The sequence below is a fragment of the Penaeus chinensis genome, chromosome 19 (assembly GCF_019202785.1).
Source record: "Penaeus chinensis breed Huanghai No. 1 chromosome 19, ASM1920278v2, whole genome shotgun sequence".
Lineage (NCBI taxonomy): Eukaryota > Metazoa > Arthropoda > Malacostraca > Decapoda > Penaeidae > Penaeus > Penaeus chinensis.
In genome coordinates this window covers 15,860,038-15,875,037 of record NC_061837.1, presented here as the reverse complement: position 1 = coordinate 15,875,037, position 15,000 = coordinate 15,860,038, and the positions used below count along the sequence as shown (strand labels likewise).

General features: G+C 46.3%; 1 protein-coding gene across 3 annotated transcripts in view; it reads left to right on the top strand.

Annotated features, from left to right (window-relative positions):
- Nucleotides 1-1,158: 1,158 nt before the first annotated feature.
- Nucleotides 1,159-15,000, top strand: part of LOC125035309 — a 46,121-nt gene continuing 32,279 nt past the window's right edge. For 2 of the 3 annotated variants that reach the window (XM_047627612.1, XM_047627610.1), the window contains exons 1-2: nt 1,359-1,380; nt 6,989-7,399. In XM_047627612.1, the coding sequence (XP_047483568.1) occupies nt 7,258-7,399 (142 nt within the window). In that variant the 5' untranslated portion in view covers nt 1,359-1,380; nt 6,989-7,257. Of the gene's footprint in view, nt 1,279-1,358; nt 1,381-6,988; nt 7,400-15,000 lie in introns of those variants that run through there. The other variant, XM_047627611.1, reaches the window with a different exon arrangement.

Below are 15,000 nucleotides of genomic sequence, written 5' to 3'. Positions count from 1 at the left end.
TTATGGCATGAACTGATGCTTTACATTGTGCCGTTGCCTCGTAATTGCAACGGCTGTACTGGAACAAGTGAGAATAGTTGGTTTGACGATAATAAGTATGTGTTGCGCAAACATTACGGAAAATCCGTGTTAAGTGATTGTTCAGCCTTGAGTGCAACTTTGGTTTATCATGCTGTTGCTTTCTTTTGGCAATTAAAACCGTGGTTATGGAGTTGCTTTCAAGAGACTATTGCCGTTATCAGCGGTTTAGGGTTAAGTGTGCCGTCTGTCGGAAACCTCAACCAATGATTTGATCACATTTTGACAGATTTATACTTCATGTTTGAAAAAAATGTGTCTCAAGTGCTGATATGTTTTAACAAAACTGACCATATTTTAATATCTCACTCTTTAATATCAACTTTTTTTTTTTTTTAACCAACCTATAGCATGGCTATGCTTCTTTGGAGGTCCATTGTGTAAGCCCACCTCGTGTTCTGGGAAGTGGATACAGCCACAACAAGAGCAGATCCAGCACCAACGTCTTACAAGAGCCAGGTACGACAAACGCCATTGCGGGCACAGCGGCAGCCTGTTTCAAGAGACGGAAGCAACGAGAACGTTTCAAAAGTCAGGTAGTGCAGCAGTAGCGGGTGCTGGACTGTACAACAAAAGGAAGGGTGGCTACATCAACAAACAGAGCGAGAACAGCGACACCATGTTGCAAGAGGCAGGTACTGCAATAACAAGAGCAAGTACATGGACATATGTTAAACAGGCGGGCGCCGCAATAGCAAGAACGAATACAACGATACCGTGTGCTGAAGGAGTGGGTACAGCAAGAGCAACAGCGGGTACAGCGGTAGCAAGTGTTAATGAATCAGGCACGGAAACAGTAAGAGCGAGTACAACGTGAATGCCTGATGAAAAGGCGGCTGCAGCAACAGCAAGAGCGGGTACAGCATCAGCGTGCACTGGAGAAGGATTAGTACAGCAACAGCAAAAGCGGGTACAGCGGCAACGTGTGTTGAAGAGGCAGGTCCACTAAGAGCAATAGCGGTAAAACCACAGCGTGCTGTAAAGGCAGGTACGGTGACAACAAGAGCGGATACAACAGAACGCACGTTAAAGAGGCGGGTACAGCAACAGCGAGAGCGGGTACAGCGCGTTGAAGAGGCGGGCACGGCGGCACAAGAGCTGAACCCAGCCCGGCGAGGGCCACGGGAGCACGAGCAGCGCCGAGCCAGTTACGTTGTACCAGTGGGAGAGAGAGGATGTTCGCCGTGCGCTCCGTGCTAGGTGCCGTGTGGCTGTTATTGTTCAGCGTTTGGTCGCGATAGAGATAGAAAATTTCAAACCCATTTGGAAGTGCGGGTTTTCACGGGGGGCTTCCGCTACCAGGTGAAGCCTCGGTGGAAATTGACATCAGGGATTTACGCCAGAAACTTTTTTTTCTTCATATATCTGAACAGCAGAAAAAATCTCACGTGAATTTGGCAAAGTTGGTTTGGGGGAGTGGAGTGCAAACAGGTACCTTTATCTCGCCTTCTCTGTCCCTGCTTGTCTATCTATCTATCTGTCCGTCTGTCTGTCTGTCTGTCTGTCTGTCTTTTAACACTAAATGTCTGTCTGTCTCTATCTGGCTGTCTGTCTCTGTCTGTCTGTCTGCCTTGTCCGTCTCTCTCTCTCTCTCTCTCTCTCTCTCTCTCTCTCTCTCTCTCTCTCTCTCTCTCTCTCTCTCTCTCTCTCTCTCTCTCTCTCTCTCTCTCTCTCTCTCTCTCGCTCTCGCTCTCGCTCTCGCTCTCTCTCTCTCTCTCTCTCTCTCTCTCTCTCTCTCTCTCTCTCTCTCTCTCTCTCTCTCTCTCTCTCTCTCTCCTACCAATCTCAAACCTTGCCGGGCCCAACCAGCGATAGGAAAACACGTGAGATGATGGTGATGACTTTGGTGACGATGGCGATGAACTTAGTGACGAAAACTGCGATAAGGACAGTGGTGATTTAGCACACAGTTTGTTTTGCATTTCTACCTGTTCGCATTGAAATCCGGCTCAAAGAATTCCTGTTAAATTAAATTCGATTACTGTTTATTAACGTGTCATATTTCACTTATGTTGTGAATTGACCATTTAAATAATCTATCTTTGTTACGATAACATTGTAAGTATATAATTATAAAGAAGAAAATGTGTGAGACATGTCTTGTGCAGTTGAATGTGTGATACATCGAGGGGAATGCAAAGTTAACTGTCAAACGTTGGTGTATATGATAGGCAAGAGGAATAATTTATAAATGTATATATATATATATAAATATGTGTGTGTATGTATGTGTGTGTGTGTGTGTGCGTGCGTGCGTGCGTGCGTGCGTGCGTGCGTGCGTGCGTGTGTGTGTGTGTGTGTGTGTGTGTGTGTGTGTGTGTGTGTGTGTTTGTAGTTTCTAGATTAATCAATAGGTAGGTAAGTAGACTGGTATACAGATCAGCATAAATCATACAGACAAACTGATAATACGAATATAAATTCGCATTTCCCCAACACCAGATTAGGGTAAGGAAGGTAAGGTGAGCACGCACCACGAATAAAAACACCTGGCAATCCCATTTACCTTACGAATGACTAGGTTAGCTTAATGAAGGTAAGTATGCATACCCAAATCATTCAAGGGCATCTATTCACGTATATCTCATGAATAACCAACATTAAAAAAAACGAAGCTGAAGTGTAAAAAAGTATTTTGTTCGTTGCCAAGACTGTTAACCACGTGCCAAGAGGAAACTGTAGGTAATGTGCGTGGAAACAAGGGAAAGCATCCTCTCGCTCCCGGCCACAGAGGTGGGAGGTGAGCAAGATGAGTTAGTGGCAGAGGGAGAGAGAGAGAGAGAGAGAGAGAGAGAGAGAGAGAGAGAGAGAGAGAGAGAGAGAGAGAGAGAGAGAGAGAGAGAGAGAGAGAGAGGGGGGGGGGGGGAGGAAGGAAGGGAGGGAGAGGAAGAGTAAATTTTTTGTCAGTTACTTATGTATATTCTGTTGTATTTTTATAGCACTATGTATATCAATCAAAGTAATTGTATATCTGTAAATATGCACACACAATAATGTATAAAGAAATCCATATACAAGCACTCATAAACATACAACAAACTCACACCTATAGACACAAAGTATACACCTCGTGCTTGTACCATGGAGGTTTAAGTGTATATATGTAGACCAGTGGGTCATGTTCACTGAATAAGGACAGCAGAGCCATCAAATCACACGGCTATCAAAAGAATGTATCCTTATCATTTAGCTATAGGCAATGATATGGCTGGAAATTCAGATTACGCAGAACTGTGAGTGTGTCAAAGGCTTCAGATGTTTAAACACGTTTAATTCAGAGATAAGTTGCTTACTTAGATTAAGTGTTAAGGAAAATACTTTCTTTAAACAAAGATAATATAAAAATGGCTTCCTTGATTCGAAAACATTCTTATCTAAATCAAAGATTTATATCAAATCCTTCACTGCTAATCAATCCTCCAGTGAAGCCAACCCCCCCCCCCAAAAAAAAAAAAAAAAAAAAAAAAAATCACATAACGTTATTGTATACGTAAAAAACAAACGAACGAACAAAGAGACCAACATTATCTCGTCAGTGTGAACAGTCGGTTAGTCGGTCGGTCGGTATGTGGTGATTTGGTTATCGGGAGAAGGTGTTATCGTGTTCTGCGTTGCGAGGTAGGCGGCTCTAAGGTGCGTGGGTGGGGGGGTGAGAGGGAGGAGGGAGGGAGGAGAGGAGAGAGGGAGGAGGTAAGAAAGGAAGGAGACTGTGGGAATGGGGGAGTGGGAGGTGCAAGAGGGAGGGGTGCGAGGTGGGGGAAAGGGTGGGATAGGGAAAGGGAGATTGAGTGGGATAGATGGGAGGGGAAGGGAAAGGGAATGGTGGTGGGAGTGGCAGAGAGAGAGAGAGAGAGAGAGAGAGAGAGAGAGAGAGAGAGAGAGAGAGAGAGAGAGAGAGAGAGAGAGAGAGAGAGAGTAAACACCGCGCCTGGTGGGTGAGGCAAGCATGGAGTCGAGACCGAGTCAGGGGCGGAAGGGTTGCGTTATTATTTTAGCTGGAGCGTTAAGCACGGAGATTAAAATAGTAAACAAACACGGCGCTTGACATAACAAACACCCCAAAACAACGGGAGAGAGAGAGAGAGAGAGAGAGAGAGAGAGAGAGAGAGAGAGAGAGAGAGAGAGAGAGAGAGAGAGAGAGAGAGAGAGAGAGAGAGAGAGAGAGCGAGAGCGAGTGCACGAGCGAAAGAGAGAGAGAGAGAGAGAGAGAGAGAGAGAGAGAGAGAGAGAGAGAGAGAGAGAGAGAGCAAGCGGGAGCGAGAGAGAGAGCGAGAGCAAGCGGGAGCGAGAGCGAGTGCACGAGCGAAAGAGAGAGAGAGAGAGAGAGAGAGAGAGAGAGAGAGAGAGAGAGAGAGAGAGAGAGAGAGAGAGAGAGAGAGCAAGCGGGAGCGAGAGAGAGAGCGAGAGCAAGCGGGAGCGAGAGCGAGTGCACGAGCGAAAGAGAGAGAGAGAGAGAGAGAGAGAGAGAGAGAGAGAGAGAGAGAGAGAGAGAGGGGGGGGGGGGGGGGGGGAGGGGGGGGAAAGATGGGAGAGTGAGCGAGTGTGAGTGAGTGATAGAAAGTGAGAGAGAGAATAATGAGAAATAACACGAATATTTTTCCTCTTTCCTCTTAGATAACCTCCGTCGCAGATACAAATATCAGCCTGAACTTATCTTCCATTTCGGATTACTAGGTCATTTCTCGGAAGAAAGAAGTCAATTAATATGCTCTTACGGTCGGTGATTCATTGTTTCGAAACTCCGAAGCGATTGAGCGAAGCAGTTTCACTACATCTCAACCGCGTCTCGAAGTTGCGGATGTGTGAATTCTCGTGTCTTTATTACGCTCTTTTCCCTCTGGAATTACCTTCTCGTTTGTCATATATCGTGGCGGTAAGTCGATGATAATGGCTGTTCTCTCTCTCTCTCTCTCTCTCTCTCTCTCTCTCTCTCTCTCTCTCTCTCTCTCTCTCTCTCTCTCTCTCTCTCTCTCTCTCTCTCTCTCTCTCTCTCTCTCTTTCTCTCTCTCTCTCCCTCCCTCTCTCTCTCTCTCTCTCTCTCTCTCTCTTTCTCTCTCTCTCTCTCTCTCTCTCTCCCTCTCTCTCTCCCTTTCCCTCTCCCTCTCCCTCTCCTCTCCCTCTCCCTCTCCCTCTCCCTCCCCCTCCCTCCCTCCCTCCCTCCCTCCCTCCCTCCCTGCCCCAATTCCTGTCCTCCCTTTCCTCACCCCCTACCCCCCTCTCTCTCCTTCCTGTCCTCCCTTTCCTCACTTCCCCCGCCCATCCCCCTGTCCCTCCCCCTCCCCCTCTCTCTCTCTCCCTCCCTCCCCCCTTTCCTCCTACCTGTTCTCCCTTACCTTCCCTCCCCCGCCTCTCTCTCTCTTTCTCTATCTCTATCTCTCAATCTACCTTCCCTCTGTTACTCCCACCCACCTTCCCTCCCTCCCTCCCTCGTTCCCTCCCTCCTTCCCTCCCTTCCTCTCTCCCTCCCTTCCTCTCTCCCTCCCTTCCTCTCTCCCTCCCTTCCTCTCTCCCTCCCTCCCTCCCTCCTCCCCCACCCCGCTCCCCCTCGCTCCCACCGCCACATCTGCGAAGCCCCTTGGCAAGCGGGATCCTAATAAGACATGACATTTCGTTGAGAATAACTCACCAATGTTCACCGCGGGATCATGAACTGTTGGGGGAGGAGGGGGGGGAGGGGGAGAGTTCATGGCAAGATGTCGAAGTGTGCATTTTTTTTTTTTTTTTTTTAGAACAGTGAATTAATATGTTTTGTTTTTTGTATGTGGTGAATATGGGAAGAATGTAAGTTAAATGCCGAGCGGGTATTAATGATTTTTTTTTTGTATTCAGGGGTAACTGTATATTAATGACTTGACCACTTAAACGTTTGTTAATTTTCGCTTTGTTGATACGGGGGTGGGGGGGGGGGGTTAAGGCAGGGTTTAGGGGAGGGAGGAGAGGAGAAATTGAAGAGGAGGTGGAGCAGGGGGTAAGATGAGAAGAGATGAGAAAGAAGAAGACGAAGGAAAAAGGAAGAAAGAGATTAGTAAAACGACAGTCTGTCAACACCAGATCACAGTTGTCTGTTCGTCACCAAAACGTTTAATTTTTGTATATTCATGTGTCTGTCTGTCTGTCTGTCGAGCGTTGCGTTTTCGACATACGATACGGCAAAGTGTCGAGATGAGAACCTAGAAAAATGCGAAAAAAGAAAATGAGATAGACTCGGGGGGAAAAAGTATAAAAAGAAAGGACTAATTTGTTTGTCACTTTAATACTTCTCCGGTTTCGTAAATTGCCAGTTAGTGACGCGCTGCATGTATTCGCTGAAAGATGAGAGATCATTAAATACGCGATAAGTGGGTGGGTGGTATAGAGAAGAGGAGGAGGAGGAGGAGGAGGAGGAGGAGGAGGAGAGGAGAAGGAGAGGAGGAGAAGAGAAGTAGAAGGTGGGAGAGAAAAGGAGGAAGGAGGGGAGAAGCAGAAGGCGAAGGAGAACCAGAGCAAAAAGGAGAAGGGGAGGAGAGGAGAAGGGGGGAGAAAGTACAAGAGGAGAAGAGGCTAGTGAAGAAGGAGATTGAGGAGAGGAGGAGTGGATGGAGAGTAGGAAAGGAGATGAAGAGGGAAGAGAGAGGAAGAGAGAAGAGAAGAGAAGAGAGAGAGGGGAGGAAGGAAATATAAGGGAATAGAGAGGGAGGAGGATGTATATAGAGGGGAAGGGGGATACGAAGAAAAAAGAGGGAGCATGATAATAATTATTATTATCATTATTTGAAATTTGGAATATAGTTTAATGAAGAGAAAGTGCGCGATAGTGTGCGGTTATATGTACATGTTTGCATTTAAAATTTTTACCAGAATATGTAATACAGCTTATATAACCTGTGGCAGAAAAATAACATTATTAATAATTCTTAATTTTCCTCGACAGATATATGTAGCTAAAGTGTGTGTGAAAACATACTTTCTAGATAAAAAAAAAGGAAAATAACACTAAGCAAACGCAGGAGAAAAACATATAAAGAGAAAAAAAAAACAACTGAGAATCGTAATAAGCATAGTGTAAATCTGAAGTGAAAATAGAAATATAAATAAGTGTGTATATATTTTAGTAATAGAAAAAAAAAAAAAAAAAAACTGTACATTTTCGAGGTCAAATAGCCCATTGAAGAGAGTGTGACTTAACCTCTGACCTCCAAGATGGGTCAGCCGTCCCCCTTCGTGGTGGGCGTCGTGGTCCTCCTGATGGGCGTGGCCATAGGCGTGGCCACCACCGAACCCGCAGTCGAGATTCAAACGGAAGCCCCGCCCCCTCGAGCTGACGCCCCCGTTGCGTTTAAAGGTATGTTTGGAAAATCGTATTTTATGTTCTTTATTTGTTATAAAGGTAAGTGGAAAAATGTACCGTTGTTTCGAGTTTCTTATTTTATCTGTGCATTTGTTGTTTAGTAATGTATTTCTGTGTTGCTATTTTGGGAAGTTAGCTTACTGTTTGATGTGATGCTTGCAGTTACACACGTATATTGTATCATTTAATATGTAGGCCTATCTTGTAACTTGTAGTATGTCGTGTATAAAGTATCACGTATCTCGAATTCTGTATCTTGCCTCTTGCAATTTGCATCTTGTATCTTGTATATAAACCCTATTACCCCTAGCTATTATCTATGTATTTTTCATATCAAAGAAAGATGAAAAAATATACAGCTTAATTTTTTTTTATAGAAAAAGGTAGAAAGGTCAAAGAAAACGGGGGTATCACAAGATCACATCAAGGAGCTTTAATATAAGAGTTAAAAGTATCTTAATTCCAGCTGATAATAATTCTAGCTATCATTCATTTTATATATATATATATAAGAACGTGCGTGTCGAGAATTAAAGAGGGAAAATTAATGCTGTGGATCAGGTTATTTTTTATTTTTATTTTTTTTCAAGGTTAAAGAGGGAGGAGGGAAATATTTTCCAGACGACGATGATAAATTCTACATCATGTGTCGCTTGTAGAAGAAAATAGATTGTCAAGTGTTGTTGTTGTTACCATTGTTGTTGTTTTTACTGTTTTTTTTATGCTACTTTTATGCTGCTGCTGCTACTGTTGATGGCATTATGATTATTTATATTGTTGTTGTTATTGCTGTCATTATAATAATGATAATAATACAAACGATAATAATAATTATTATCATTACTATTGTTGTAATAATAACAATTATTACTACTACAACTACTACCATTACTATTATTATTGTTATTGTTATTATTATTATAATTATTATCATTATCATTATTATTATTATTATTATTATTATTATTATTATTATTACCGTGACGATTTATGTTGCTGCGTGTGTAGTTTTAGCTTCAGTTACAGATCTAATCATATTCGCTGTCAGAAAGCCACGGCATAATTTCAGGGGAGAATTTAACTGTAATCTCTGTCTTTCTCTCTCTTTATTCTATCTCTCTTTCTTTCTTTATTCTCTCTCTCTTTCTTTCTTTATTCTCTCTCTCTCTCTTTCTTTATTCTCTCTCTCTCTCTCTCTCTCGTCCTCTCTCTCTCTCTCTCTCTCTCTCTCTCTCTCTCTCTCTCTCTCTCCTCTCTCTCTCTCTCCTCCTCTCTCTCCCTCTCTCTCTCCCTCTCTCTCTCTCTCTCCTCTCTCTCTCTCGCTCTCTCTCTCTCTCTCTCTCTTCCCTCTCTCGCTCTCTCTCCTCTCTCTCTCTCTCTTCTCTCTCCTCTCTCTCTCTCTCTCTCTCTCTCTCTCCCCTCCCCCCCTCTCTCTCCTCCCTCTCTCTCTCTCTCTCTCTCTCTCTCTCTCTCTCTCTCTCTCTCTCTCTCTCTCTCTCTCTCTTCTCTCTCTCTCTCCTCTCTCTCTCCTCTCTCTCTCTCTCTCTCCTTCTCTCTCTCTCTCTCTCTCTCTCTCTCTCTCTCTCTCTCTCTCTCTCTCCTCTCTCTCTCTCTCTCTCTCTCTCTCTCTCTCTCTCTCTCTCTCTCCCCCCCCTCTCCTCTCTCCCCCCTCTCTCTCTCTCTCTCTCTCTCTCTCTCTCTCTCTCTCTCTCTCTCTCTCTCTCTCTCTCTCCTCTCTCTCTCTCTCTCTCTCTCCTCTCTCTCTCTCTCTCTCTCTCTCTCTCTCTCTATCTCTCTCCCCCCTCTCTCTCTCTATCTCTCTCTCTCTCTCTCTCTCTCTCTCTCTCTCTCTCCCTTTCTCTCTCTCTCTCTCTCTCTCTCTCTCTCTCTCTCTCTCTCTCTCTCTCTCTCTCTCTCTCTCTCTCTCTTTATTAATTTATCTCCCTTCCTCCCTCCCTCCCTCTCCCTCTCTCCCTGCCTTCCTTCCTCTCTCCCTCCCTTCCTTCCATTCTCCCTCCTTCCTTCCCTTATACCCCCTAACTCCCTCTCCCTCCCTCCCTTATACCCCCTCCCCCTCCCTCCCATCCTCCCTCCCTCCGTCTCGCACCGGAGCGCCTGTTCCCTGTTCTTTATCACGGTCGAAATCCCCCCCCCCCCCGCTCCTTCTCCTCCTGACCGTAGCGGTAGATCTGTGGGAATGAGAGAGAATGGCCGGCGAGATTCATTGGCTGGGGTTTCGAGGCGCTAAATCTCTTTAAAGGGGGGGAGGGGAGGGGCAGGGAGGAGATAGGAGGAGGAGGAGGAGGAGGAGGGGGAGGGGGTAGTGATGACGAGGAAGGGGCTTGGAGTGGGGGGGTAGTGATGACGAAGGGAATCGGGTTAGGGGGGGTAGCGTGAGGGGGGTGTCTTTCACTCGATTGGTGTGAGTCTGTCTGTCTGTTTGACTTTAGATTTTTTTTTCGTCGTTCTTAGGGTATCTGTCTGTCTGTCTGTCTGTCTGATTGCTTGTCTCTGTCTGTGTATGTATGTATGTATGTATACACGTTATGTATAGCCCTCCATCCCCCCCCCCCCCCGCGCCGTTTCATGCATGTGCGTAATATATGAAGCTGTCATGCAGTGCCGCCAACGCTGCATGACTTCATGACGGCACCGGGATGAATGACAGAGCTAATGAATCATGTCGAGATCCTCTTACGATGAGTGGCTCTGATTCCATTTTTCTTGGTCTCTTTTATCGCCTCTCTCTCTCTCTCTCTCTCTCTCTCTCTCTCTCTCTCTCTCTCCTCTCTCTCTCTCTCTCTCTCTCTCTCTCTCTCTTTCTCTCTTTCTCTCTTTCTCTCTCTCTTTCTCTCTCTTCTCTCTCTCTTTCTCTTTTTTTTCTCTTTCTTTCTCTTCTGTCTCGTCTCTTTCTCCTCGGTCTCTTCTCTCATGTCCCTTTCTCACCTTTCGTCTCTCTTTCAAGCCTCTCATCTGTCGTCTCTCTCTCTCTCTCTCTCTCTCTCTCCTCTCTCTCTCCTCTCTCTCTCTCTCTCTCTCTCTCTCTCTCTCTCTCTCTCTCTCTCTCTCTCTCAATATCTTTATCCTCCTCTCTTCCTCTTCTCCTCCTCCTCTCCTCTTTCTCTTCTCCTCTCCAATCTTCTCCCTCCCTCCTTTTTCTATATTTCACATTAATCTCAATATCTATAATGTGTCAAGGGAAAATAATGAGGAAGGAAAGGGGAGGGGGAGGGGGAGGGAGAGAGAGATGGGGAGAGAAGTAGCAAAGGTAGGAGAAGATGGAGAGAGGGGGAGGGGGGAAGGAGAAGGGAGAGAGGGGACGGGAGGAGGGAGAGAGGGGGAGGGGGAGGGAGGAGGGGGGAAGGGAGAGGATATTGGTGTGAAGAGAAGGAGAAAGAAAATGAGAGGGGGAGAGGAAGGAGGAAGAGAGGGGGAAAAGGAGGGAAGAAGAGAGACCGGGGAGGAGGGAAGAGAATGAAGAAGGGAGGTAAGGGAAAGGAAGGAGAAGAGGACGAAGGAACAGGTAGGGTAAAGATAGGCAGGGAAGCAGGTAAAGAGAATAAGAAGAGAAAGGATGGGTAGGAAAGAGAAGAGGAAAAGAAGGAGGTGAGGAAAAGAGGGGATTAAATGGGGGGGGGGGGGTGAAGAAAGAAGGGGCAGATAGGAGGTCGAGGGAGAGGAAGAGAAGGGAAGAGGGATGAAAAGAGTAAGATGGATGAAAGAATGAAAGGAGAACGGATGGTTGATAAACAGGGAGGGAAGGAAGGAAGAGAGGAAGGAAGGAAGGATGGTCATATAGAAGGAAGGAGGAAAAGAAGATGAGGATGAAGGAGGAGGAGGGGGGGGGGAAGGGAAAGGAGGAAGGTAGGAACGAAAAAAATAAGGAAGAGGGAGAGTTTTTGTAGCTTCACTTTCTCCCTCACTGTGTTTGTTGGAGAACATGGAACAGGAAAGAGGCTATGAAAGTAGAAAAGAAGAAAAGAAAGATAATTCAGAAGAATTTAAAGAAAAGTGTTGAATGGGAAGAATGAGAAGAGGTGAAAACTAGAAGGGAAAACAGGGAAGGAATTTGGAATAGGGATGGGAAAGACTGAAGGAAAATAAGGAGAGAAGAGAGCGTGAAAATAGGGAAGTAAGCTACAAACGGGAAATAAAAATGGAAGAGAGGAAAATAAGGAAAAGAGAGAGGGAGTGAAAATAAAGGAGAAGAAATGGGAATTGGGAAGGTGAAATGAGAAAGGCATAGCAAAGAGAGATAAATGAAATAGAATATAGATAGAGAGTCATTCAAAGAAGGAAGGAAGAACAGATGAAAAGCAAAAAGAAGGAAACGAAGAGAGAACTACAGAAAATAAAGAAATAAAGCGAAAATGAACGTATCCAAAGAAGAAAATGAAGGAAGAAGAAAAACCGAAAAGTTAAATGAAAAGAGAAGGACGAAGAAAAACCGAAAAGTGAAATGAAAAGAGAGAAAGGAGAAGTGAGCAAAACAATAGCAATGCAACGAATGATAAGGAAAGATAAACAGCTTCCATACTAAGCAATTTAAGAATCTACAAATATACTTCTCCGTCAGCGATACACATAAACCTTTCAGTCACGCATGTATATATCTTGGTCAACATACTCCTTGCAAGAGCTTCGTGTTGCATGTTGCAGCCGTGTTGCTTGTTGCTACGGAGAGAGGGAAGGTGATGCAAGAATCGAGAACTGCGACTTCTTCCTCCTTATCCTCCTCTTCCTCCTTATCTCTCTCTTCCTACTTATCTTTGGCTTGGCGTTTATTGGGGGGTGGGGGGTGGGGGAGGGGGAGGGCTTGTTCATGTTTGTTTTTGCTTTTTGCTTCTTCTATGAGGTTTTTGTTTTGTTATTCTTTCTTTCTATATTTCGTGTTATTTTTTTTTGTTTCTCTCTTTCTTTCTTCTCTTCTCTTCTCTTCTCTTTCGCTCTCTCTCTCTCTTTCCCTTCTTTTTTCTCTTCCTCCCTCTCCCCCTTCTCTCTCTCTCTATGCTCCTGTGCTTGTATGTAGTCTACGGGTGTGCACCTGTTTGCTCGCACACACACGTACTGCACGAGGGTACGTACGTAGCACAAACGCGCCCACGCAGACCCACGTGCCATGCCAACCTCTTAGGAAAGTGCAAGCACCCCAACACCTGTAGAACATCTCTTCTTGGGTGGGGGTTGGGTGGGGATTGGGGGTTGGGGGTGCGAGGGGGGGATGGCAAGCAGCACATACTCGCGAAAACGAAAATAACCCCTCGAGGAGCCGAGAAAGCAGGAGAGACACTTGAGTGTTTGTACCTCCGTGGGGAGTCGGTTCACTCAGGTGGAGAGAGGGCGAGGGAGGGCGAGGGGGGAAGGTAGGGAAGGGGGAAAGTGGATGGAGGAATATGAGATGGAGGAGGAGATGGAATGTGGAAGAGGAGTGGGGGGGAAGGGGGAGGAGAGTGGGTGGAGGAATAAGAGATGGAAGAGGGGAAGGGGAGGGGGAGAAGAGAGGGGAGAGTGGGTGGAGGAATACGCGATGAAGGGGGAGATGGAATGTGGAAGAGGAGGAAGAGAAAAGGAGGGGGCGAATAAAGAAAACAAAAATGCGCAAAGGAAGAAGCAAAAATAAAAAAAACGAAAATATCCTCGCGAACAACTACGACCACGATCCTTACACCTGGAATCCATTGATAAGTGGTCGTCAGTTTTGCAAGCGTAAGAGACCCTTGTGCAATGAGTGCAGAAAGACGATTGATCACCGCGCTTCTCTTTCGCCATCCGCTGTGCAGCACTGGTCGCCATGAGCTCAAGGCAGGTCGTGTGGCGAAGGCAGGCGGTATAACGAAGGCAGGTCATATACTGGTCGTGCAGCGCAGGAAGGCGGTATAACGAAGGCAAGAGCAGGTCGCATAACGAAGGAAGGTCGCGAAGCGGAGGCACTGCACGGCCAAGGCGGGTCAACGCCCGAAGGTAACGAGAGCCGAGAAGGAGCACTGAAGAAACAGGATGAGAAAATAGCTCGATGGGAGGAGAACGAGGAAGAAGAGGAACAAACCAGGTGATACTGGAAGCAGGATGGAGGAAGAAATTCTTAAAAAGGGAATGGGAAAAGAGATGAGGAAAAGGCAAGAGAAGAGACAAAAAGATGAAGGAAGAGGGAAACATTTTGGAAAAAATGGGACAAGAGGAAAGGAGAAGAGATGGGTGAATGGGAAATAATTGGATAAAGGAACAAGAGAAAGGGAAAGGAGAAAGGGAAATACATGGATAAAAATATCTTGCCCCTGCAGCTGGGGGAAAGGCTGCCTAACTACAATTACAAATGCACTTAAAATCTCCATTTTTATAAATAAAGTTGAAGGAGAAAGAGAGAGAGAGAGAGAGAGAGAGAGAGAGAGAGAGAGAGAGAGAGAGAGAGAGAGAGAGAGAGAGAGAGAGAGAGAGAGAGAGAGAGAGAGAGGAGGTGGGTGGTCGGGGGGAGAGGGCATACCGCCCCACCGCAGGACACCCAGTCACCTTAAACAGCGCTGGCCACTAAACGCGCCCATTGTGTAGTTAGTCGAGTCTTTGTTGCGCTGAAGACCTTCTGGCTAACCCCTATCCCCCTCCCCCAACCCTCTCCCAACCCATACCTCCACCACCCCCAACCTCATCGTTTCAGCTCATCTTTGTCACATTAGCTCGTTTTCGTATCCATATCCCTGCCTCTTTCTGTGACTCCCCTCCTCTCTCCCTCTTCGCCATTTCTTTCTCTTCTCCATTTCTTTCTCTTTCTCTCTCTCTCTCTCTCTCTCTCTCTCTCTCTCTCTCTCTCTCTCTCTCTCTCTCTCTCTCTCTCTCTCTCTCTCTCTCTCTCTCTCTCTCTCCTCTATTCCTTTTCTCTTTGCCCTTCCCTTCCTCCTTTTTTATCTCACTTCTTCCTACCCTTCCCTCCTCCCTCCCTCTCCTCCTACCCACCCTACCACTTTTCCCGCACTTCCTACCCAACATCCTCTCCTACCCTCTTACCCTCCCTCCTCTCTCCCTTCCATTCTCCCTCCTTTTCTATCCTCCCTCCCTTTCTATCTTCCATCCTTGTTCTCCCTCCCTCCCTTTCTATCCTCCCTCCCTCCCTCTATCCTCCATCCCGTTTTATACTCTCTCCCTCCCTCTATCTCCCCCCCTTTCCTCTATCCTCCCCCCTCCCCCCTCCCTCCCAAGTCTGGCGAGCCTGTGATGAAGTGAATTGGCCCGGAGCGAGTGTGTCCTCGGGACGTCTGTCTGTCTCCTGCGTCATGAGAGGGCTCAAGCGGGAACTGCGGCTTATGCGAAGAGGCGAAGCAGGTGTTTGTCTCCGCCCTCGGGAATCTCCGTCTTAAAGAATGCGTAGATGTAGAGATGCCGTAACGGGATGTAGGGAAGTGTGTGTATGCAGGCATATGCACGTGGATGGCGACGCTGTTCATGCACACATACTAGCACAATGCAGCACTATACAGACAGGACAACCCAAACAACAAAACAAAACGCACTCGCATAGATAGATAGAGGGTGAGAGGGAGAGAGGGAGAGAGGGAGAGATGGAGAGAAGGAGAGAGGGAGAAAGAGAGAGAGGGAGAAAGAGA